General features: G+C 41.8%; 1 protein-coding gene across 1 annotated transcript; it reads left to right on the forward strand.

Moving 5' to 3' along the window:
- The first annotated feature begins 852 nt into the window (after positions 1-852).
- Positions 853-22,110, forward strand: Ggh (gamma-glutamyl hydrolase). The gene is made up of 6 exons (XM_042055951.1): positions 853-1,045; positions 4,365-4,479; positions 10,144-10,194; positions 18,103-18,214; positions 18,311-18,401; positions 21,950-22,110. Exons 1-6 carry the CDS (start codon positions 937-939, stop codon positions 22,048-22,050), a joined length of 579 nt encoding a protein of 192 aa, XP_041911885.1. The 5' UTR covers positions 853-936; the 3' UTR covers positions 22,051-22,110.
- Positions 22,111-25,205: the final 3,095 nt, after the last annotated feature.

The raw sequence follows: 25,205 nt of genomic DNA on the forward strand, positions 1-25,205 counted from the left end.
ATAGGAACTTCCGTGCTGCAGGCTATGAACGCACGCATTCTTCCTGTACCTTCAAAATACGTTTGCCAACCTGAGCCTTTAATTGCTTAGCTATATTGCTCTTGTCATTATTTTATATGATAAGTATTACTTTTCTGGGACTGGCGCTAACAACGACGCTTATCAAGGACCACGCATCCTTTGAGTGTGGCCTGATCATGACCTTTTGGGGTAGGTTCCAGGAGTCAGTTCTTCCCTTAACCCAGTTCTAAGGCAAGGGGACCAGAGCGTGAAGGTGTCCTCTGTGGTCTGCTCTTCAGTTCCTCCAGAAGTCCTTGTGCCCAAATAAATAGAGATCAGTAGAATGTCTCCAGGAAGTCATCCCGCGTCCTAACATCGAATGCTGTTAGCATATCTGAGCCAGGGACCTATGCTTTTATGCAGCAGAGTTCTTTGGTGACTTCTAGAACCTCACAGGCCTCCGCTACTTGGTTACCACACAGGGCCAGGCGGGACCCGAGGTCGCCCTCAGGTCCTGGTCTGGTCGTCTCGGTTCTGTGGTTCGGTGTGGGTGACCTCTCTCCGGGAGACATAATAGTTCTCAGGGAGAACTCACAACAAGCGGAGGCCAGCGGGGGTCCACCCGCCGCGTCTCCACAGGGTCAGCAGCGGTCGCCGGGTGCGTGCCTCTCGCGGGGCCGCGGGTCGCGGGTCGCGCGCAGGGCGATGGGGCGGCGCCGAGCACGCTCCCTGAGCCGCCCGCCCCCGCCCCGCGGCCGCCGCACGCGGGCGCCCGGACTGCATTTCCCATAGGCCTGAGCGGCGCGGCCGTGCGCGCCCTCGAGGCCCGAGCACCGCCCAGGCTTCGGGGCCGCGCCCCCGCCTGGCCCCACCAGCGCGCGCGCCCGCGCCGCAGAGCCTTGAAAGGCGGCCGGAGGCGCGGGCGGGCCAGGGGCGATGGCGAGCCTGGGCCACCTGCTGTGCGTGCTGCTTTGCTGCTCTGCGGGGCCCTCGAGCCCCGGGCTATCCAGACCCTATCAGCGCGGCCCGAAGAAACCCATCATCGGTAAGGAGGCCTGGGACCAAGGCTAGGACGCACTCAGAATGGGTACGGGTGTCGACTAGGGGCAGCTCGCGAAGCTGTCACTGCTTCGGAGAGGTGTGCGGATCCTCGACGCCCCCTGTTTCTCATCAGAGCAGCCTGGGGTGGTCCCATGAACTTTAGGAAGCACACAGCTCAGGCAAACTCAGGATTTGGGGCTTCTGCTTTTGAGCGAAAAGAATTTTAGAAAGAGCGAGTTGTGAAGCCGAACTGGGATTTATCAAAAGTGTTAAGAGAGACTCTCAGGGTAAAAATGAAGCACACGGGAGAGCATGGAGTCTACACAGAAGACTCCACTTCTAATGACCAAGTGGTCATTGTTCAAGAGGTTTCCACAGGACCTCCCTCTCTATTCCTGTTCTCTTTTTCCATGATGATAATTAAGATTATAAAGAGGATGCAGAGATGTTCTGAATAGGATAAAACCAGAACTTCAAGGGTTGAGGCAGAGTAAGGGGTTAGGATATGTCTTAACTTGGCAAATGAAGTGAAACTCCTAGAAAATTAAAGAGAAGGGAGAAACACCTTTATAAATGTGAATGCACTCTTGGAGTGTTAGCTGGTGGGAGGATTTAACTCAGATTCCAGTGTGAGGGGTACTTTTCCTGCCCTGTGTCCCCACCATTTTCCCTGCCTTTCTTGTCCTAGATATTCTGCACATGGTTAAATTACTCACATTTCCTTGGTTGAGGACATAAATTTAGATACAATAAATTAAATAGAAAAGTGAAATAGGTAAGGAATTAAAATGTGGCTTGGACCTTTGCAGTTCTTGGCATCAAGTGACAACAGTGGAAATGTCAATTCTATTTGAAAAGTAAAGCATATAATAGTTTCCAGCATATTTTGCATTTCAGATGGTAAAAATGGTTTGCAATCATGTCAGACATTTGAAAAGCCACCAAGGAGAAATTTTGGTAAAAATTGGACAAAAGATGTTTATGGGTAAACATATGTAGGATTATGCCTTTGATTGGTGTTACGGTTTGAGCACTAAACAGAAACTAGAAAATTAGTTTATGAATTCAGGAATGACCCAGTTTTCAAATGGGTTGCTTACTAACACTAGGAGCCCCTCCTCCATAGCTGTTTCCAGTGATGGTTAGGTTCTTCAAGTTGAATCATGTAACATATGTAGTGGTTTGCATTTGTAGGTCTAGGGAAAAGAGAAAAAAGATGACACAAGATTCATTTTGTTTTTTATAATCTAAACAACTCACATTTGAGTATGGCAGAAAGTAATGCTTTTGGTTAACCTGATCAATTGCAATTTTTCTTTTATATTTATAGTTATTTTGCATGTAGTTATTTTCTTTTAGATTTATAGTTATCAGCTATATTGTATGCTTGTCACATAGACCTATGAAGGTCAAAAAAAAAAAACAACTTTAGGAGTTGTCCTCCTCTCCTCTCTCCATATGGGTCCCTGGGGATTGAACTCAGGTCCTCAGACTCAGCAACAAGTGCCTGTACCTACTGCTAATCCATCTGGAAGCCCCCACTACCCAATCAATTAAGATAATATAGTTGATGGAGCATATAGTTTGTGTAAACTATTATGGAAACACAAAGGAGTCAAGGACAAGACAGCCACAGAAGTTGTGAGATACCCTGAAGTTGAGAGACATGTTGAGAGACAGGGCATACAGTCTGAACTCTTTGCCTAGGAATGGGAGAAATGAATGGGTTGGGGTGTGATGGTGGAATTAATTTACTGTTGCAGGCACTTGGGTTCCCATGATTCTTCATGCAGTCCTTGTGCACCTGCCCTCCTGCTTTACATCACTCTGTCTCCCAGGGTACTGCTGTACTCTTCTTAGCCAAATTTCAGTTTTCATTGTGAAGACTATCTTATCTAATGGGGAGGAGAGAAACATTCTTACTACATACATTTGGACATTTGATATTCAGGAGTGATTCATGTCAACTATTGTAAGAACCCAAGAATGTGATTGTCCCACTGAGACAGTTCGAGTGACATGCTGACTCACAGAGTCACTGATAGTCAATGAGCAGATATGATGTTTTCTCGTTGTTTTCCTTTTGGAGGCTAGGGATGGATCCAAGACATTGTACATGTTAAGCATGCGCTGTCATTCATTGATGTATGCTGGATGTCAGTGTGCTGGACTTGGGTTTCGTTGGTAAGGGGAATTCAGAGAGGTGAGAGGGACAGAGCATGAAGTCGCAGAGCTTATGAAGTTCCAGTAATCACTGAGGAATATAATGAAGATGGTAGCCCCTATTGGCCTGCGTGTCTCTGTTCCATTAACTGTTGGCCTTCTTGGCTTTCTCCTACATATTTCCAGTCTGATGGACTTCTTGCAGAGTGACCGGCTAACTGCATGACCTTGGCATGGTACTGTTTTTTTTGCCCTGAGGTTCTCTTCTTCCAAATGTGGGTGTATGGTTCATTGCAGCACCCCACTGATGCTTTGGATGAAACGGCACAGTGAATCAAACGTCCCCAGAAGGACTTGCTCCACCTCTCTGAAGACTTGTTCTACTTTCTCAGGGAGGACTTGCCACCCTGTTTAAGAGACATTGTAAATGGGAAAACACCTACTTCTTTGTTTTCCTTCTTGACCCCAAGCACTAGCCGCTCATAATTGATCTAAAAATAAATCTCTGTATTGTTTGTCTTAACCTCTTTCTCTTCCAACCTACTACCATTAAAAGGCCTGCGGGGGAAGAGTTTTTCTCGCCGTTTTCTTTAATTCCGTGTCCTTAGCACCTAGTTCAGTGCCTGGCATACAGTGTGATTAAGCCATAGTGAATGGATGAGGGAGCCGGTGAAGTAGATCCGGCTTTATTTCTGTGGGAAACTAAAGTTTGAAGGTTTCCTTAAGAAAAGGATAAAGACCTTTCCGTAGTGTCAATGGGTTTGGTGAAGGCTGGTTTACCTAGATAGGATGATTTAAGAGAGATATAGAGATGAAAGGTATTTCACTTTGACTTTGCTGACAAGTATAGAAAGGGGTCTTTGTGGGTCAAGGGGTTTGGCACCCCTATAGACCTTAGTGGGTTGTCTACAGCTGTGTGAAGAAAGCTGGGGCTATTGTAACTTGCTCTGGGGACTTCCCAAACACTCCTGGTTGTGGTAACAAACTGTGATCACCCTTCTCCACTGCTCTCCCAATGACTGTACGTAGACCTGGAGGAGATGCAGGTCTGTGAACTGAGAACCAAAATGGTGACCTTTGCATTATGCCGCCATTCAGTTTTGTGGAAGAAATAAAGTACATTGCTTGAAATTAATACTTTTTGTTTAAAAAAACCTTAGGAATATTAATGCAAAAATGCCGTACCAAGGAGATGAAAAAGCTGGGAAAATACTACATTGCTGCATCCTATGTGAAGTACTTGGAGTCCGCAGGTGCAAGAGTTGTACCCATAAGGTATGCTTCTGGGGTTTCCGCCACGGGTGTAAAGAGGGGTCTTTTATCTCTAAAATGAATACCTTCTTTCCTATGATTGCATCATTAAATGGAATGTTTGTTGCCCTTTGATTTCAGCCATAAACTTATTGCCAGTAGACTCCCATTAAGTTGTTTTAAAGCTCTGTATGTCTATAATGTCACCGAAAGTATGTTTATGTCTGTTAGCATTGGAGAAAGACATGAGTGCTTCCTTCACCCCGAAAAAGACACTCCTCACAGACACCATAACACATAACAGAATCTCCGGTTTAGTCAGTCTTCCTGCCGACTACTAGCATAAGGGAACACTTAAGGGATGAAGGACATATTTTAGAAGATGACTATAAAATATACTTTAACATCTGCTGAAAGCTTGCCAGTGATGACTGTATTAGTGTTGCTATAGTGTCAATGAGAGGTATTTTAATTTTAAGGTGTTCAGTTTGGGACTGGAGACATGCCTCAGTGGTTAAGGCACTTGATGCTCTTCTAGAGGATAAAAGTTTGCCTCCCAGAACCCACGTAGGGCAGCTCACAACCACTTGTAGCTTTAGCTGTGTGGGATCCAACACACATTTAGTGGCCATGTGTGTGCGCACGCGCGCGCTCAATACACACACTTAAAGAAATATAGTAATAAAAACACTTTTACAAAAGTATTTATTTATGATATATGATTCAGGAAAATAACATGATTAAACTCATACTTTCAGCTCAAAGGGGTTGATTTCATTACTCATTTTCACTTGAAAAAAGTTAAAACATCTTGTAAGCTAAAATCAGTACATGAGAATCTTGTAGAGATTCTCATCTAATCTATTGTGAAAATTCATACACAAACAACTATTGCAACCTATTGTGCAAATAATTGCAATAAGGAGTTATAATTTATATACTATTAGTATTCAAAGTGCAAATATTATGATTTAGAGCAGCGGTTTCTCAAAATTCCTAATGCTATGACCTTTTAACACAGTTCCTTGTGTTGTGGTGACCCTTAGCTATTATTTTCTTTTGCTACTTCATAACAGTAATTTTGCTACTGTTATATGTCCTAATGTAAATATTTTTGGAGATAGAGGTTTACTAAAGGGGTTATGACTCGAGGTTGAGACTCTCAGATTTAAGGTTTTATGAAAAATAGTCTTTATGTTGAGATTCCTAAGGATTGCCTTGTTTCAAACACTCGACTAACGCTTTACCCTTAGGGGTTAGTGTGTGTTTGTGCTGAATGCTGATCTCATGTGAAATCATTCACTCAAGTTATAGGGCTGAGTAAGAAGGCCCCCAAGAGTCTCCAGCACAGTGTTTCAAAGTTTATGGAAGTTTTAAAATACTACTTAATAGGTTAGTGCGGATGTGGGAGACACACTGCAGAGCCATCACAGTGGGCAGCCTGTCCAGAGGCTGCTGAGAGAGTGGGTGTGAAATAAAAGACGAGGTGCCACTGAGGTTATGAGTTGATAGGTACGTGGCCTTAAAAATCAGTAAAAAATGATGACTCATTAAATACAAGGGTGCAGAGAAAGAAATAGGTGGGAGTGATGGAAGCTGGGGAGTCTTGAAACCAGATGACTTGTGGAATAGTAGCAGATACTGAAAACCTGATTGACAGCATGTGGGCTAAACTCCAGCGTTGGCACTAAAGTTGATTTTGAGACCTACTGCTTGAAATTGGGATCATGTGATCCTGTAGTAACTGTAATGTTTGGGGCAGAGATTCTACGTGTACAATGAAGAGACTTTGCAGCATTACTGTTAGATTGGTTGCTGGGGCTACTTTCTGATTCAGAGGGGAGAAGAAGGCAGATGGAAGACCTAGGCAGAACTCTACTGTAGGTGATGCTTGATCTTGGTTTCAGCATACCTTTTCTGATCACCTTTCTCAGTAAATCCAATTAGGGGCTCATATTCATATCCACTGGGGCATGGACAACCTATCAATATCTCAAAAGAAAAAGTGACTCCCGTCTCCCAACAGCCACCAATTGCCATCAGCTCCTTATCTAGAGGTGGGGCCTTGGTAGCCCCTCCCCCATGTCTGCTGGAGCTTTTAACTGGTTTGATCTTGTGTAAGTTTAGTGCCTGTAACCATAGCTACTGTGAGTTCAGCCATGAGTTTTAACTATGTTTTCAGTACCATTGATGAAAGCCCTCTTGTGGGACAGGCTTCAAATTCAAGCAAGGGAATAGTTGTGTATTCTCAAAGACAGTGTTGGCCACTGTTGTTCCAGTGGGGTGCATCTTGTGTGGGAGGTCTGTTATTTCATCATGCAGAATCCTTTCCTCTGCTTTCCTCTGCAGAAAGCCAGTGTAGCATCTTTCAGTGCCAGGAAAGCTAGCCAGCAGAACTACTACTGCTCAGTTCAAGACTGATTTCTTTGTGTCCTACAACCAAAGTGTATGATGTCGTAAGCAGCCTTATCTCTTCCTATTCCCTCCCACCCCTGCCAGCCACCCTCTCATCCTAGTGAACCCTTTCCCATCTTCATGCCTGTTTTGTTTTTGTTTTGTAACCTTCCTGGTTTAACCAGTGGACATTTGGTAGAGTTCTCCCCTAGAAGCCTGTGTCGGGGTCCATCCCCAACACAAGCTATCTCTCTGGGACTGGCATGGAGGTGTGGGAATAAAGACACAACTCACATAGCTTTATCAGGAGGGAGATTCTCAGTGAACCCTCATGAAATCCTGAGTTCACATACTGAAAATTCCTCTGCATTTATTCTCCAAACAACCTTGTATATCAAAACATAAACTGAGGGGGAAATTCATTAGCATTCTGTTTCCCAGGTAACCAGGTGAATGGCTTTAGTCACGCCCACACCTTTGACCGCACCTTTCTATGCCCGTTTTGTCACATCTATCTTCCTGCTCTGTATGCCAGCTCTGTCACGTAGGCCTGAATTAGCATCTCTATCCCAGGCATTCTCCAAATTACAAAGGAGCAGGACAACATGCTGACCCTTTGTTAGGGTAGCGATAGCTTGTCTGGAAGGCTACATGACCACCTCAGGTGCCAACTATGGCTTGAGAGCCTGGCTGCCATGCCATATAGAAATATGGGCCTAATAGTCTGGACAACTCAACAGTAGCTATACCACTGAAGTCTTAACCTTCCTTCCCTAGGCAACCATGACTGCCAGTAGTTCTCAGGGGAAGGATGAGGATCCTATGAGTCCTTTTATCATACTTGGCTGACGCTCATTAGCCCAATCTTGTGCAGGCTCTATGCAGACACCTGCAGCTGCTGTGAGTTCCTGGATACGGAGACCTGTCATATCCACAAAGACAGCATCTTAGAGTCCTCCTTTTTGTCCTGCTCTTAAGTTCTTTAAGTCTCTTCTGCAATGTTCCCTGAACTTTGGAGTGATCCCAGTATCCTGTTTAGAGCTGGGCATTCCACAGTCACTCACTCTCATCACCTTGGTTATGAGTTTCTGCGTTAATCACCATTTGCTTGCTGTAAAAATGAAGCTTCTCTGGCCAAGGCTTGGGAGCAGCACTGGTCTATATGTATAAATAAATAAATATTTAGGGAATAGTTTGACAACATGTCCATTTAGTAAAACAGAAGAAGCAGGTTTACTCTTAGAGCCTGTGATCTCCCCAGCCATGGGCCTTTGCCTACACCCATAGCACCAAGCATGAAAGTCCTTTAGAATTAGCCTCATATTGAATTAGAATGCAGTTGGTTATCCCTCAACAGCCATGCCATGACTGCACCAGTGGACAATCCTGCCTGGCAGACTGGTACTGCAGTCTGTAAGATTCTCAACTGAGATGATTTTTTCTTCTCTAGCTTCCTGCATACTGCCTTTTGGCACCAGGAAAGCTAACCAGCAGGAAGTAAACTTTTCAGATTAGTTCAGCTTGATTTCTTTGTGTTGTGCAATCAAAGTATATGGTGTCTTACAGCAACAGGGGCCAGTGGGCAGCCTGACAAGAATTTTGTGTTTAGAAACATCTGACAGGAAGCAAATGACCTCTTTGTTCAAATCATGCCTTGTTTTCCCTGGCATTTTCTTAGACAGGTATGTTCATGTCATACTCCACAATCGTGTGACCTATTAATAGTGAGGGAGCAGGGGTTAAATCATAGTCACAAATGGTGTGGAGCCTACTTGGTTAGGCCGGCTCAGGGGCTTTGGGTATGCAGCTGGTGGGAGTGACTGCCATCGTGGTCCATGAGGAAGATTCTGAGATTTGGTGGGAGTCTGAAGAGGTGGGGATTGTCCAGGATACTGAGAGCACATGGAGGGACTCACAGTTTTTCTCCTTATCCACCCCAAGGCACAGTCACCGCCGGTCAGTTAATCATTCTGTAGGAGTTTCACTGATGGCTTTGAGGCTCTCACCGAAAAGAAGTTTACTATGACTTTGGAACAACCCATGTAGATTTCAAGAGTTTACTGCGACTTAGAGGAGAGCCGGGAAAGTTTACTGGCAGAGCATAGGCACATGCTAGGAATTAGAGCTCCCTTAGCATCAACAGGAGTCATGTTCTCAACTCACCTGTATCCGCCTATATCTCTTCCCTGGGGCAGAAATGGACCGTATTCTACTGAGGAGTGTAAACTTTTATCACCCTGTGTGTGGACAGGTGTGTGGAGAGGTCTCGTAGAAACAGTGTCGAGAGTTATTGTGTTTTATACACTTTCTACAGACATCACACTGTGATGTAATTAAAAGTTGTATATGAATTAGTTTCTTTGGATTTTCTCTGGGGAAAAGAAATAAAATCATCAGTAATATGGTGATTGCTAAGAAATCTTGTAAGGATTCTTGATCAGGTATGCTTCAGAATAACTGAGCCAGTCCCAGAGGTCTGTAAGTAGTGTGTTGTTAGATCTGGATTGTTCTGGATTTCAAGTAGAGTACTCAGTCCTTTGCAGCTGGTTGGAGGGGATGAGATGTTGGGATTTGGTGTCCATTCATACTGTTTCTATTCTCCAAGCTACCTGTAGATAACATGTGTGATAGTAAAGCTTTTCAAAAAGATGTATTTGTGGTGTGGTGTGTGTGTGTGTGTGTGTGTGTGTGTGTGTGTGCGCGCGCGCGCCCCCGCGTGTGCGTATGTGTGTGTTCCGTGCGCACATGCGGGTACTCACAGAGGTCAAAGAGGGTGTAAGATCTGTATAACACAGTAGCCCATGACGTGTGTGAACAACTGGACTTGGATGTTCTAGATCAGCAGCAAGAACTTCATACTGTTGAACCATTTCTCCAGCCCCATAAAACTTTCAAATTTTTTCCTTTATATAAAATGGCTGAATATTTTTAGGTTTCTTGGCTAATAGATATTACTAGTGTCTGGTGTTTGATTATATTAGCATCTACTTTAAAATATTGAATTTAATTAATCCCAGAAAAAGAGATTAACATTTCTAATTAGCTACACAGGGTATAATTCTGTGATTTTCATAGCTTGACAAGAATACCTCTAGTGTAGAAATGCAGTATTTTCTGATATTTAGGTAAAAGTGTTGTAGCACTTGCCCTGTATGTTCAAGGCCTTGGGTTCAATCTGTAGTACCTAAAAAGACTTAATTTTTTATTTAAATGTTTAAAAATTAAGGTGGTGACTTCTTTTTTCTTAGGCTTCAGAAATGATTTCCTTTGTAAAACTGCTTTTATTATTTTCAGGCTCGATCTTCCACAAACACAATATACAGAACTTTTCAGATCTATTAATGGGTAAGTTGGTTTAATATTGTATCAAGTCTTAATACAGTGTGCCAGTGTGCACATATTAAAGTTTTGCAAAATGTACATATAAGTTTCGTATGTTTCTATAGAGCTATCTTAAAGTTTTCTGGTAATTTCCCAAGTGCTTTTGTCGGCTGTTTTGAAGGGAGACATAAAGCCGCAGTGAAGAATGAGAGGTAGGACAAGACCTGGAGGCTGAAGCCTGTACTGTAATTCCAGATCTCTGGGAGCTCGAGAGAAGAGAGCAGAAAGTTCACCAGTCTGAGAAAGAAAAAGAAAAGAGAGCCGAGAGTGCAGCCCAGTGGTAGAGGACTTGCCTGGTCCATCAGGTTCAGGGTTAGTCATAGTCCTGAGCAGGAAGCAAGTAGGAATGTGAAATTGTTACCCATGATTTTTAACTTAATCTTTGTTTAAATGCCTAAATATTTTGAAATATCCAAGTCCTATGTCTGAGGTTACTGGTTGTTGATCATCTTCCAGAGGTAATTTGAACAGTTCTTAAAAAAGAATTTCTCTGCTTCACCATAAAATATGTGAGTAGTTAGCCCCTAAAGTGGGATTTGAAATCCAATGGAATCTACTCTTTATTGCTTTCAGCTTGAGGAGGTTGTGTTAAGACACCTAGGAAGTTAAGACACTGACCTCCTATCAGAGAATGACTCCCTCTCCACAGCACAGACTGTGAAAGCTGGGCACCAGATTGGTGAAAATTACACTAGACAGTTGTAATTTACTGTCTCTGAATGGAAACAGAAAAAATAAAGTATAATAATGTAAGCTCAAAAAATACTTTTCCTGAGGTAATGTGGAGTGAACTTCACACTCTCTTATGGAAGAACACATACCAGACAAAGTATGGAGCCTGTGCTCAGGGAGACTGTTATCTGGGGATGCTGGTCCAGTTTTACTGTGTAAAGAACTGTAAGGTCCCATGAATTGGGTTTGGTCAGAGGCAGCTTTTAAAATGGGGATTGGTCTCCTCCAGCAATCCAAGGCTTTCTGCTGTGGTCTGGAGTAGTGTTTCAGCACACAGACTTAGTTTCCTGACAATGGAAACCAGTCTTGTCACAGGCTGACACCAAGCCTGAATCATAGAAGAAGAATGATGTATTTCTTCAGTGCAAAAATAGCCTCTGGCTGGTAAGAGGGCCTAAGATGTATTTGTCACACAAGCCTAGTGAGCTGAATTCATCCCCACATGTGGAAAGAGAGCACATGTTCTGTTTTCATACACCTCTCTCTCTCTCTCTCTCTCTCTCTCTCTCTCTCTCTCTCTCTCTCTCTCCCAAACACACATTCTCTCTCTCTCTCTCTCTCTCTCTCTCTCTCTCTCTCTCTCTCTCTCTCTCTCACACACACACACACACACACTCACACACACACACAGGTAAATTCAAAATAAAAGACTCCAGCATAATATTACAAACTCATATTCAAATATTTTTAGAACTTTAATATGTTTAGTTCAACTTTTGTTGGCCAGAAAAGTCAGACCACTTTTGAATAGCCTTTGTTATCTCAACAATATATTGAAAACTATTGTTTTTTCAATATAGTGGTTATTTCAATATGTGTTAAAGAATTAAAACATTTAAAATTAATCTAAAACCATGATATAAAAACATCAGAATTTTTTATATATTTTATTTATTTGGGTAGAAGGAAAAGAAATCTAACATTTGTGACTCATCTAAGACTTCTGAGAATGACAATTGTGTGGATTTTCAAGATTTCCTAATACTGTGTTCATTTCTTTCTTTTTGTGTGTGTGTGTGTGTGTGTGTGTGTTTCGAGACAGGGTTTCTCTGTGGCTTTGGAGCATGTCCTGGAACTAGCTCTTGTAGACCAGGCTGGCCTCGAACTCACAGAGATCCGCCTGCTTCTGCCTTCCAAGTGCTGGGAATAAAGGTGTGCGCCACCACCATCCAGCTCTGTGTTTATTTCTTAAGAAGTATCAGGACTGTGAAGAAGCAAATTCTTGTAGACATTTAATTCTAATCAAAGTAAATGTTCTGATTATGTGCTTTGTAGTTTTATTCTCTCTTGGGAATTAAAATAGATGTGTATTTATAGTTGGCTTGGCCTTGCGGATCACCTTGATTCATAGCCAGCCACACCTTGAGATTTGTTTCTTCATCTCCCCCCTCTTAAGTCTCTCTCCCTTTATTTTTTCTGCTTTTGTTTTGTTCAGATTATATTTTGTTCAACGAGCTTGTTTACTGAAGAAGTTTTAAGGGAATATTGTACAAAATTATTAACCCAAAATAGTTTCTGAATGGCTAGAATTATAAATATTATATATGTATACTTGAAATATATATATATAGTAATAATGTAATAGTAATAATGACATTTTTAAATGAAGCATATTTATTTACTTGTTGAATGGAGAAGAAAATATATCTTGATTTTGTTTCAGATCCTTTTTCCTGGAGAAGTGCTAGCATATCACATTCAGAGTATTCCAATGCGGCCAGAATATTTTACAACAAGGCCATATAGAGGTAAATCTGCCATTGCGGATCACTCCAAATGGGTTGTCTCTTTTCATAAGGATGATTATCTTTCATAAAATGTATAGTCTTGCTGCCTTCACAGATACTCCAGTCTTACTCGTCCCTTAGCAGTCAGACACGTGCTATGCAGGAATCAAGTGTCTGTTTCAGCCTGTTATTTTTGTTTCATGTAATTTAGGGATTCTAGGAGTGAGCCACACCTCGTAGCTAGTAGAGCTAGTAGCAGATCTAGTATAGCTCGCCCCTCTCTTTGATCTGTTCTTTATGTACTGGGTGTGTTGAGTGCCTGCACTACTAACGCCCTCTTCTTGGTTGTTCACATCCAGCTTCACCCTTCTTCAAGAGCCACATGTTGACACCAGACGCAGCTCATGCTAGAGAGGTTTTATTCTGAGCCAAGTAACAAGTCAAAGAGAAAGAGTTACAGAACAAAAGGAGTTTAAAAACTAGTTTGCCAAGTTGATGGTGACACACTACAGTAGAGCAGACAGGTCTCTTATGTGAGGCTGCAGGTGCTAGCTTACAAAAGTTTTAGCTTTAGGGCTGGGGAAGCCAAGATATTCGCTATGTTCAGCATTATATTTTCAAAGACTGTACCTAATCAACATATCAAGTGAGACACAGAGGTTGGTAATAATACCTATTAAAACAGATTAAGATAGATAGCTTCAAGATAATTCAGGCTCTTAGTCTACAGCATGCTGTTTTCAACACAGGCACAAAGTTCTAGTTAGTCAGTCTAGACTCTGCAAGACACTTGTGGCTTATCAGAGAACTTCAGTTCACATACATCGGGCCCTGTCTGTTAGCCATGCAGAGCCCGTAGCCACTATGCATGCCTTGCCTTGGACTTGCACTTCTGCCATAGTTCTTAGATTCCTGTTTCTCCGCTTGAAATATTGTTAGCAATTTTTCATTTATTGTCTCTGACATTCAGATCTTGCCAGCCTCTTCCTAAACATTTTCCTCATAACAACTCTTTTGAGATACTTGCTTAATAACTTTAATAGCTAGACTAAATAACTCATGGCCCTTTTAAATTCTTTGGGTCAAGACATAACGTGCCTACAACTGCCTTTTTCCAACCTGCCTCAGAGTATTTCTGAAGACAGATTAGTGTAGTCTACTTATGAATCCCAGAAATTCTACAGAAATCTGTGTTGTAGTAAATAACATGCATTATGTGTCTGTTGCTTGTTTGAGACAGACGACAGACAAACACATACCTGCAAAGTTTGAAATGAACATAGTTTTTTCTTTGTATTCTCCAAAGAGTTTTGACGATGGAGACCTAGTTTCCTGTGTGGGGAACATGCACTTGGATTTGAGGCGCTTGCCTTCTGGTTAGTGGATGAGAGCTTACTAACGCTTACAAACACTGTCTCCGGTGCCATTGGCCATTGAACTTCACGGAAGGTTAAAAATACACTCCAACTCTTCTAAAAATATTTCTCAACAGCACTAGTAAGCACTGAGTCATCAAGTCAGAAATATTTATTAGTCTTTTGAATTATGTGGAGACAAAAGCCATGAATTCACTCTGTTACTCATTTGTGGAGATGACAGGAAAGTTTGTCTTTTGATAATTAATATATTGCTTCTATTGGTCTCAGGATCATGTGATTAAGAATTCAGAAACCATCAGTTTCTCTTAGTCTCATGTCTTTTCACTGAAAAAGTTTTTACCTCTATAAATTCTTTCTGAGAATTAATCAAAATGATGATTTCCAGTATGCATGTGTAATACTTAAAGTACAAATCTTATAAGTAGATATTATTGCTCTCGGAAGGTGATTGACCAAGCTGAGAAGGCTCCCACAGAGCCCGTCCATGCAGAAGAATCAGAGCCCAGCGCCATTGTCCTTTGCTTCTCAGTCAGCCCCCACTGTTGGCCACATTCAGAGAGACGGGTTTGGTCGATCACCTTCCTGGACCTGGGGGGATTTGGGAGGACCTTGGTCTTAACATAGAGTAGGGAACCCTGATGGCTCCTTGGCCTGGAGAGGGAGGGAGGGGAGGTATGGGTGGAGGGGAGGGGAGGGAAGGGGGAGGAGGAGGGGAGGGAAGAGGGAGGAGGAGGGGAGAGAAGGGGGAGGACGAGGGGAGGAGATAGAAATTTTTAAATATAAAAAAATAAACCATGAAAAAAAAAAGATATTATTGCTCTCATGCCAGAATTCTCTCTTTGTCTACACATGTTGTTTTTGTCTTGAATGTATTATATTGCGGTTTTATTCTGGCACTAAACACTTGGAATTAGCAAGACTTCACAAATTAAAGGGCTCGGTGCCCAACAAGACCATTGTGCTTGTGTGTTACTGAAAGACCAATCACTAGGCTACACACACACTCTTGCTAGTTGCTGCAACTTCACAGAGCTCAGGAAGGTACTTATGTTTGCTTACCATCTTGGAACTTCCATGAGCTTGGGTTTCTAGAGTTCCAGAATTTTTATTGACATTTTCTTTCAAAGCATGTTTGAATTATTGTTCAAATGGATGAATTCAGTCTCCTGAACCTCTCCCATTTCCAGAGTTTGGGCTGGTTGAAAGTCCTCTAGTCACTGATTAGTCTATCTGGTAGTCAGCCCCATTCTGAAGTAATGTAAGGGTTCAGTATTAATCATCTCATTAGCATAATATTACTCATGAAATTTCAGTGGTTTAAGACATGCTTAGAAATCTTAAACAAATTCCATTCAAATTATAGATCATTTTGATTAAGTCCTACAAACTATAGATGTTCTCATTAAGGATTTTGGGAGGGAAGAGTAGTGATCATTCATAGAATTCATAGAATGTCCCATAAATTCAAAAATCTTATTTTCATATTTCAGTCATTACAAGGATATTATGGGAAGTATATGTTTAAGGTTGGGCTTTTGGGGTTGCAATATAACAGAAGCCCAGTTTATACAACAAAGCAATTATTCAGCGTGCTTGTGTTCTCAACTAAAGCTGTTAGCAAGAATGTGAGCCTGGCTTGGCATCAGCCTTGAACACTCTAGGACTGTGTTTCACTTCTGTGCTGGTATTCTAATCTTTGTGCCTGACTATAGTCCCCCATGCCTCTCCCATTTCCACAGGATGGCGACTTCCAAGTTCTCTAGTCACATGGTTAGTCTCTCTGGTAATCAGCCCCATTCTGAGGTGGTCTGTGGAGAAACACTGCTCCCTTTGTCTGTTTGCAGAGCAGATCTTTTCTTTGGCTCAGTTGGTGCTCCTTTCTTCTTAGTTGGTATGCTTAACCTTTCTTCAGTTGGTTAAACTCGTTCTTTGTCAGTTTCGTACACGAATATAATGTATATTTATTCTCCCACACCCTCTCATCTCCCTCTCCTCCCTCCTACCCATTAACTGCCTTCCTCCCTTTCCCTCATTTATGTCTTTGATTTTTGTTTTGTTACTCACTGATTTTAACCACGCCTCTCTGTGATCCTGGGTTTTGAAAGGTATTTCACATTCCTTCTGTCTGTTGACCTTTACACCTTTTCCGCCTCCTGCTGCCATGTTCCCTGATCTGTAGAGAAGGTGGAATGAATGCTCATTTAGAACTGAACATTCTTTTGACCTTTACACCTTTTCCTCCTCCTGCTGCCATGTTCCTTGAACTGTGGAGAGGGTGGAATGAATGTCCTGTTTAGGACTGAACATTTTTTGACCTTTACACCTTTTCCTCCTCCTGCTGCCATGTCCCTTGAACTGTGGAGAGGGTGGATGAATGTCCTGTTTAGGACTGAGCATTCTTCTGACCTTTACACCTTTTCCTCCTCCTGCTGCCATGTTCCTTGAACTGTGGAGAGGGTGGGATGAATGTCCTGTTTAGGACTGAGCATTCAAGCCTCACTTATTCTCATCACTTTGATGAGCCACAAGTCTACATTCATTGCAAAGAGAAAATTCTTTAACTAAAGGCTAGCATTTGTCTGTAGGTATAAACACAAATATTTAGATTGTGGTTTGTCACCGTGTCAATTTAGCTATACAGCAGTAGTGAGTTTCCCTTTAGGGCCCACGATCTTCCCAGCATCCATGTTAGACATGCATTGGCCCAACCACAGGCACTTCTCTGGAAACACTGTGTTTTGTTCACCATTTACTCATCCTGATTATGTCTTAATAATGTCTGCTGTTTCAGGTCAGTGACTCAGTGGATTTTATTTTTTTGTGTTTAAGTCATTTCTCCATACTTAAATTATTTTAGGTGCCTGGGTTTTATAAGCCCAGGCATAGATTTTCTCCTATGAAGGCAGCCTTAAATCTAATCTAAGAGAAGTTGCCTCACTCCCGTAGCAATCATGACACTTATTGACCAAGGAGCATATCTTGCTTTTCAGGTTGGCACTGTAGTTTACAGGGTTCACAGCTGGGTGAAGCCATTGTTGCCTTTTCTCCCTCAACAACTTGCACGGCGCCTTCTGGCACTATGCAAGCTCTCCAGCAGGGAGGAAGCTTCCATCCCAGTTCCAGCTTGGTTTCTTCATTTTATGTATCCAAGGGGTGTGGTATCCTCAGCAATGGATCTTACTATTTACTTCTGGAGGCAACCAAGAGGAATAGAAACAGCTTATATTGCTTTAGGAGTCTCGTTTTCCTCACTGACCAGCAATTCATAAGGCTGTGTCCCACACCTACCACTGGGATTTGTAGAAGCAGCATTTCCTAGTCATGCAGGGTGTCTCTCTTTTTTCCTTTTTTTAAATGTATACATTTTAAAAGAAGATTTATTTTTATTTCTCTCTTTCTCTGTTGTATGTATGTGTGTGTGTGTGTGTGTACCCCAGAAGAAGGAGTAGAATCTCCTGAAGCTGGAGTTAGAAGTAATTGTGAGCTGCTGTACATGGATGCTCAGAATTGAGCCTGAATCCTCTGCAAGAGCAGCAAGTGTTCTTTACTGCTGAGTTGTCTATCCAGCCCTGTACCTTAAAAGTCTGAATTGGTTTACAAAGCAGTAGGTTCTCTTATGGCCTTTGGTTTTCATTAATCTGTTCTCCATGTCCTCTCCTTTTAAGTCCTATATACCTTTGAAAATACATTGGAAATGCTACGTCCTTTTCTGGGAACACAAGCATACAGATTTGGAAATTGTTCTTATTTTTCTGAGACCCAGAGTTAAGATTCTTTGTTCTTTCATGGCTAGCCTATTTGTAGTTATTTATATTAGAAACTTAAAAACAGGGAATTCCATCTGGAGCATATCATCTTTGTATCCACGTTTGCCAGGCCTTGGCTTACCGCAGACACTTCTGTGAAACATGCTTTGCTCAGCATTTACTCATCTTAATTATGTCTTAATAATGGCTGCTGTTTGGCTGCAGGTAAGTGACTTATTAGGTTTTATATTTTCATGTGTTTCAGTCATTTCTCTGTGCTTAAATTATTTTAGGTGCATTACGGGGCAGAATGTTCCGGAATTTTCCTGCCGAGTTATTGGTGTCACTAGCATTAGAGCCTCTGACTGCGAATTTTCACAAGTGGAGCCTCTCTGTGAAGGTATCCCATGGTTACACAACCAGTAGCATCTCCTTGGGGAGAAGAACACATTTAGGGGAAGTACGGAATTGACCCCTGTTTATTCTTATATTTTAGAACTTTACAGAAAATGCAAAGCTAAAGAAGGTTTTCAATATATTAACCACAAATACAGATGGCGATATAGAGTTCATTTCCTCCATGGAAGGTATGTGTCACTATAGAGCATATAGACTTAAAATTCTCGCCCTAATTTTATAGACCTCTTTTCTTGGGAGTGAAGTTATGTGACTTTAGAGTTCAAAGACAGAGCATCCTGTCCACATTCCAGATCAGCTGAGGCTGACCTGGGGTGATGATGGAGAAGGAGAGTGAGGATCAAGGAAGGGTGAGGATGAAGAACCAGATGGAGGAAGGCACTCTGTCACTTAAGTCCGTGCACATCTCTGTGTTCCTCGTTGCGAATGGTCTTTGAAAACAATTTTGAGTTAATAAAAAAAAAACGCATGACAAAATATATATTATATTTTTGTTTGCTTTTTGAGGCAGTCTTTCTCTGTAGTGCAGGCTCCTAGGAACTCTCTGTCCCAGGCTGGCCTCCAGCCTGTTGCAGTCTTCCTGTTTCAGCCAGCTGAGCTTTGTGGTAACAGGTGTGTGCTACCATGCTTCCTCCTAGATGGTAATATCTATTAAATCTAGTTTTCATTTCTATGATCTTTCAAAACATGATGTCAGGACAGATCTATAACTCTTGATGGTAACTTGAAAATATTTTTCATAGAGGTGACGTACAATTATTATATTAGTTATGGCACCAAAGAGGGGATTTGCAGGTGTTGGTAACACTTGATTGTTTTAGTGTGTGTGGTGGCGAATACAGTTTTTAAAAGGTGTTACTTTCCTGGCTTTATGTTCTGTCTCTCAGAATGTATGATGACTGCATGGCTGTAAATTAAATGGGACCCTCTATGAGAAAAGGCTGATGGGGTATTTGGAGGAGCTAGAAACAGGAAACAGGAAAGGGAACCAGAGGCAGAAGACACTTTCTCTGCTTTTGTATCATGTAGACTCTTTGATTTGGTGAGGCTGGAGAGAGAAACCTGAGAGGACAGAATCCTAGAGAGGAGAATACCACAGGAAGGTGGGGCAGTGATTGTTCCTTGGAGATTGGCCTTGCCACTGTGACTTCGTCTGTTTTATGTTGCTGTGACTGAATCTCTGAGACTGCATAATCTAAAAGGAATAGAGGTTTATTAATCTCCACTCTTCTGGACCTTGGTGGGTCTTGGAACATAGTGTTAGCATCTGGTGAGGACCTCCTAGCTATAAAGAGCATCACTGAGTTTCACATGGCAAATCACGAAGGGATGTCAGGGCAGTTTTTCCTTCTTATAGAGTCACTAATGCAATTATGGCCTCACCTGTCTAGCCTGCTCTAATCCTAGTTCCTACAGGTTCCACTTCTGTACACCAGTAACAAGATTTAAGAATTAACTTTCCAGCACCCAAATCTGGGGGAATACTCCTAAATCAGCATATTTGTTAAATAAAGAGGTGGGAAAAATATCTATGCAGGAAATCCTGAGAAATGTTGGTCAGCTCAGGGTGAAATGAGGTTGTTATTTTTTCACCCACTTCCTAGTATCATCACCTCCCAAACATCTTGCAGTAGAAATCTTGAGTCCACTTTGGCTTCCCTGCCTCATAGTCTGCTTCTTAAAACTTTAAGCTGATTTCTGTTTCCCAAGTCCATCTTGTATAGACTTTCTCCTCTCTACCCAGCTTCCTCCTAACTTTCCATACAGGTAATTTGCACCTGGGCATGAAATCTCACTGAGAAGCAAGCCTAGAATTACCTGATCATGTAACCCATGCTCTCTGCTGCTTTCCCTGCAGACTGCTTTTTTTTTGATATTTGTACATCCATTTCTGCTCTCTCCAGACAGCAGTGTTTCCCACCTCTCTTTTCCCCCATATTTCTCATGTTACCCAAATCTCCTCAGGTCCCTGATGCCTTCTGGTAAGCTCTCTCCTACCTTGAAAAACTCAAGCTAGCTGTCTCATCTTTGAGAAGCCTTCATCATTTTTCTCTTTTTGTCTTGGTGCTCTGTGTGTTTGCTTGTGTTCCTTGGGAATGTTGCTCTTTACCTTGTATTTGTTCAAGCTCTGCCTTTCCCTCTAGACTAAGAGCCCGCTGAGAACTGGAGTTTGTCTTTCTTTCCTTTTTCTAGGGCTTTGGGGAAGAACAGATAATGAATGAATAGCCATTTAAACCAGAGTATAGGGTTAGAAATTAGGAGATTTGGGTTCGTTGGTTCTTCTGATCATCATTCCTGTGAAAATTCAGAGGCCTGGTACTTCGATGACAGCCGTGAGTCGGAACCCTTGATGTTCCGCTTCTTGCATATTTTATCTTACTTTTGATCATGTTCTAAATTAGTGACACTAATTTAGTTATAATTTCTACAGTTGCACAGTAGGAATGCCTTTGGGCTCTCAATAACCATTTTCTAAAGAGCAAGCCTTACTTGTTTCTGAATGTCAGCATCTATATGTCTGTGTGGGCCTGATTATCAAATAAATCCTCATTTAGACATTTCTAACCTCAGCCTTGCTTTTGCCTGTGAGTCCTCCAGAACAGAGCGAGACAGTGCAGCAGCATGAGAGGGGGAGGAGGCAGAGGGGTGGGAGGGGTTTGTGTCTAGAGCTGCTCGCTGGCAGTGTTTGGCTTCCTGTTGCACTCCAGTAGGCTGGATGCAAGTGTTTACTTTCAACCTGATGTGCAAGTGGAGGGTCAGAGTGGGGTGTGAGAAGGATGGCGTTTCTTCTCTGGACGGCTGTGTTCTCCAGTGCTTTCTGAAAGCCATCATGGTTTTCCATGCTGAAGCACCGATGGGGGAGGGGCAGCTGTTGCTTTCTATTCAAACGAGGAAAGACTTTCAGCGATAGATACTGTCCTAAAAAACTGACAAACTGCTAAAGCATGTAGGAAAGGTGAGGAAGTGATGCATGACATTTTTCCAGTTCTAAACCAGTCAGCATGCAAATGGCCATTCTCTTATATGACTTCCTCCCCACACTGAACTGTTTTCATCCTAATCTAAAGTTTAAATAATTTTACTTAGCTAAGAGTATGTATAATATCTAAGAGTTCTAAACATAATTGACTTCTACAATTCACTCAGAGTACAGCTATTGTAAAAACTATCAGAGTTTATGTTTAGCAATTGTTTCCCTAAAAGAGTCACTAATCATCCCATAGGCTGAGACAGATTGTGAATATAAAAATGATGGCATGGTTTGTCTTACTTCCTTAAGGTCGTATGGGATTAGCAAATGTATGAAGAGGGGCAAGGTTGCAGACCTAGAGTTGTGTGTCACCATCTGAGTGTACACTCAGGCCTGAAGATGAACTCACTGGTAGAATATATACTTGGCATGGGTATGTATGGCCCTAGATAGATGCACAGTCAAGAAACCGTTCACCTGGCTGTTGAACTGAAGGATTCCCAGGCCAGCTGTGTTTACTTCACTCTCCTTTCCTGGAAATACACTTAATCACATTTTAAGAGGATGCAAATCAGTGAGATGCCCTGGCCATGAGCAGTGCTTTGTGTGAGACCGTATGTGCAAACTTTTAGGGTTTGTGATTTGGTGAGTTTGTAATGTTTTATATGGCATGCACGTGGCATGAAACATGTAGGAACATCATCATAAACCATTCTTTGTGCTTCCTGGTGTGTGTTCTCCACTCAGGATTTACATATCCAGTATATGCTGTCCAGTGCATCCTGAGAAAGCCCCCATATGAGTGGAAGGACTTGGAAGGTATTTCCCATGCACCAAATGCTGTGTGAAGACTGCATTTACTTGGCAGATTTCTTTGTTTCTGAAGGTAATGTATGTAGGGTGTATGATCTTTTTACTCCATATGACTTTGGAGGGGAAACTGTGTGCTCATCTCTTGGCTCCTGTATATTTTTTAATACATATAGTTGAATGGAGGAATTTGTGAAAACCATTCCAAGTGAGTTTTAAACACAACAAAACCATCCCATACGTAGTGTTGGCCAAAGGAGCATCTTCCTCTATGGGTGGGAGTGGACAGCCTTAGTGGGCAGAGCAGGCGTTGCTGTAGCTTAAATCTATGGTGGTTGTTGGATCTATATCTGCCAACATGCTTTATAAAAATATCAGGACCTGTATTGACCCTGACATTATTCTCAAAGCTAGTTCTCACCCGTCTACAAACTTCTCACTGGCCTCCTCTGTTGAATATTCTGCCTTGTTTCCTCTGCTGGCGCTCCACTTTAGCTTCTCCACTCCTTTAACTTGTGCACCCTCCCAGTGCATGTGTGCGGTAAAAGAAATCTACCATTTAGTTTCTGCAAGTGTCTGCTCAGCTCTACTTCCCTGGTAATGGACCCATGTCCTGTCTCTACTTCATCCCCAGGCCTCTATCAAGTCCTGTGCAACATGTAGCCTGTAATGAATGGTAGACTTGAACTGGGGCGAGAGCTGCTCTAACAGCAGCGGCTGTGTAGTTTACATCGGCACAGTTGTATTGGTATTGTATGCATCTCTGAGGCAGTTTTTCTTGCCCTTTCTTCCCCAGTGAATAGTCCTGATCTCAGGAAGAACTATTATAAAGTAGTCTTTTGAAAATCTTGTCAACCAATCTTTTTTTTTTTAAATGAACATTATTTTTCTCTTGCAGCTCGGAAGAACAATCACCACTATGAGAATGAATTTGAGGAGATGGAAATCCTTGATTTATCAGTTCTCTCCAGTTTATTACTGGAAATATTTCTTCATTTCAGCAATGTACATGTTTGACTGAAAGTCTTCATTTGGTAACAAAGCAACTTGGCGTAATTCAGTGACAGGGATTTCTGTCTACAGATTGAATTGCTAAATCACTGCTCACAAGTAATGTGAGAAAGCCACACAGATTCCTTTTCTATGCCTGCTTCTGATTCTTCACTTAATACATGATTATTTTTATCAGATTTGATAATTTGACAATGAAAAAGATAAATAGTCATGGTGTCTTCATAAATAACTTTTGGTGTCTAAGATTAGAAAAATATAATTTTTTTAAAATATACTTTTTGTGTGATTTCTTATTGTTTCCAGGAGTAAAAGCCACCCCAAATCTACCCATCTTATTTTGATTAAGTCTTTTTAAGTTCTACCTCCAGGTCCCTATGATTTGAATGACAGGCGTATGTGTGTGTGAGCGCGTGTGCATTTATGTGCACACACCTGTGTGTACATAATGATATATAGACATTTTTTCTTTCTGTTTTGCTAGTTAGCTCATGATTAATTTACTGAAATCAAGAGTCTGTATATTTTAATTTTTATCTGCCATAATACATAACACTGCCAAGAAATACCTGTGGCTACTTAATTTACTGAAATCAGAGTCTGTATATTTAATTTTATTCTGCCATAATATTGTAACACTACACTGCCAAGAAATGCCCTGTGGCTACTTGTAAAATGAGAAGTTCCCCCCCATGGAAGATAATTGAAAAACTTCATACATATATTTCTCGTGTGTTCCAGTATATTTCTCTTTTGTATTACTCTTCCTAGCCCATATACATCCTCAAAAGTCTAAAACATAGGTATCCTTGGGATGTGTGAGCTGCTAGGAAATAAAGGTTTTTCTAACTTTAAAAAAATATTTAATATGTATATTTTTGTGTGTCTCTGTGTGGTGTGTGGGTAGGTGTTTGTGTTTGTTGTGTTTGTTCCCCTGGAGCTTAGAATGACAGGTGGCTGGAAGCCCACTGACATGGGTGCTTAAAATCTAAACTTGGGCCCTTTCTCTGCAAGAACAGTACACTCTCTTAACTGCCACTCCATCTCCTCAGCCCCAGAAAGAGAGAGTACTTGATATGCGTCTAATAAATGGTGCTGATAAGTTTGTTTTCCACTCTGTTGGTGAAGATGATATATGGAGGTGGAATTATGCTGGAGGATGTATGAATGATTTTATGTGCAGAAAAGTAAAATAGGTGTAAGTTGTTTTGATTTGCATTTCTCTGATGACTAAGGATGTTTAAACATTTCCTTGAGTGTCTTTCAGCCATTTTAATTCCTCTGTTGAGAGTTCTCTGTTTAGGTCTGTACTACATTTTTAAAATTGGATTATTGTTCTTTTGATGACCAATTTCTTGAGTTCTTTGTATATTTTGGAGATCAGACCTCTGTCTGATGTGGGATTGGTGAAGATCGTTTCCCATTCTGTAGGCTGCCATTTTGTGTTTTGGCCATGTTCTTTGCTTACAGAAGCTTTTTCAGTTTCAGGAGGTCCCATTTATTAATTGTTCTCTCTGTGTCTGTGTTACTGGGGTTATATTTAGGAAGTGGTCTCCTGTGCCAATGCGTTCGACTGGACTTCCCACTTTCTCTTCTATGAGTGGGTTCAGTGTGGCTGGCTTTATGTTGAAGTATTGAATGGCCAAAATAAAAACATGGATGACAATTATACTGGAGAGGTTGGGGATAAAGGGAACACACCTGCATTGCTGGTGGGAATGCAAGCTGGTACAGCTCCTTTGGATGTCAGTGTGGTGATATCTCAGAAAATTAGGAACAACCTTCCTCAGACCCATAATACTACTTTTGGGGTATATTATCCAAAGAATGCTTATAATTGTGCCACAAGGACATGTGCCTCAACTATGTTCATAGTTAGCTTGTTTGTCTAGCCAGAACCCGGAAACCCTAAATGCCCTTCTACCAAAGAATAGATAAGGAAAATATAGGTACATTTACACAATGGAGTTACTACACAGCAGGAAAAAAATAATGACATTTTCAATTTTGCAGACAAATGGATGGAGTGAGGTAATCCAGACCAAGGAAGTTAGTTATCACATGTACTCATTCATAGTAGTTTTTAAAATGTAGTGTGGAGCTGCGGGCCGGCTTCCCGCCGCCCGGCCCCAGCCACCGGCTAGCTTATGCCCGAAATAATTACACGGAAAACATGTATTCT

Source organism: Arvicola amphibius, chromosome 11 (assembly GCF_903992535.2).
Source record: "Arvicola amphibius chromosome 11, mArvAmp1.2, whole genome shotgun sequence".
NCBI lineage: Eukaryota > Metazoa > Chordata > Mammalia > Rodentia > Cricetidae > Arvicola > Arvicola amphibius.

Coding starts and splice junctions, on each gene's coding strand:
- Ggh (XM_042055951.1), top strand. CDS start 937: ATGGCGAGCCTGGGCCACCTGCTGTGCGTGCTGCTTTGCTGCTCTGCG. Junction 1,046..4,364: donor CCCGAAGAAACCCATCATCG/GTAAGGAGGCCT, acceptor AAAAAACCTTAG/GAATATTAATGCAAAAATGC. Junction 10,195..18,102: donor CTTTTCAGATCTATTAATGG/GTAAGTTGGTTT, acceptor TGCTTAAATTAT/TTTAGGTGCATTACGGGGCA.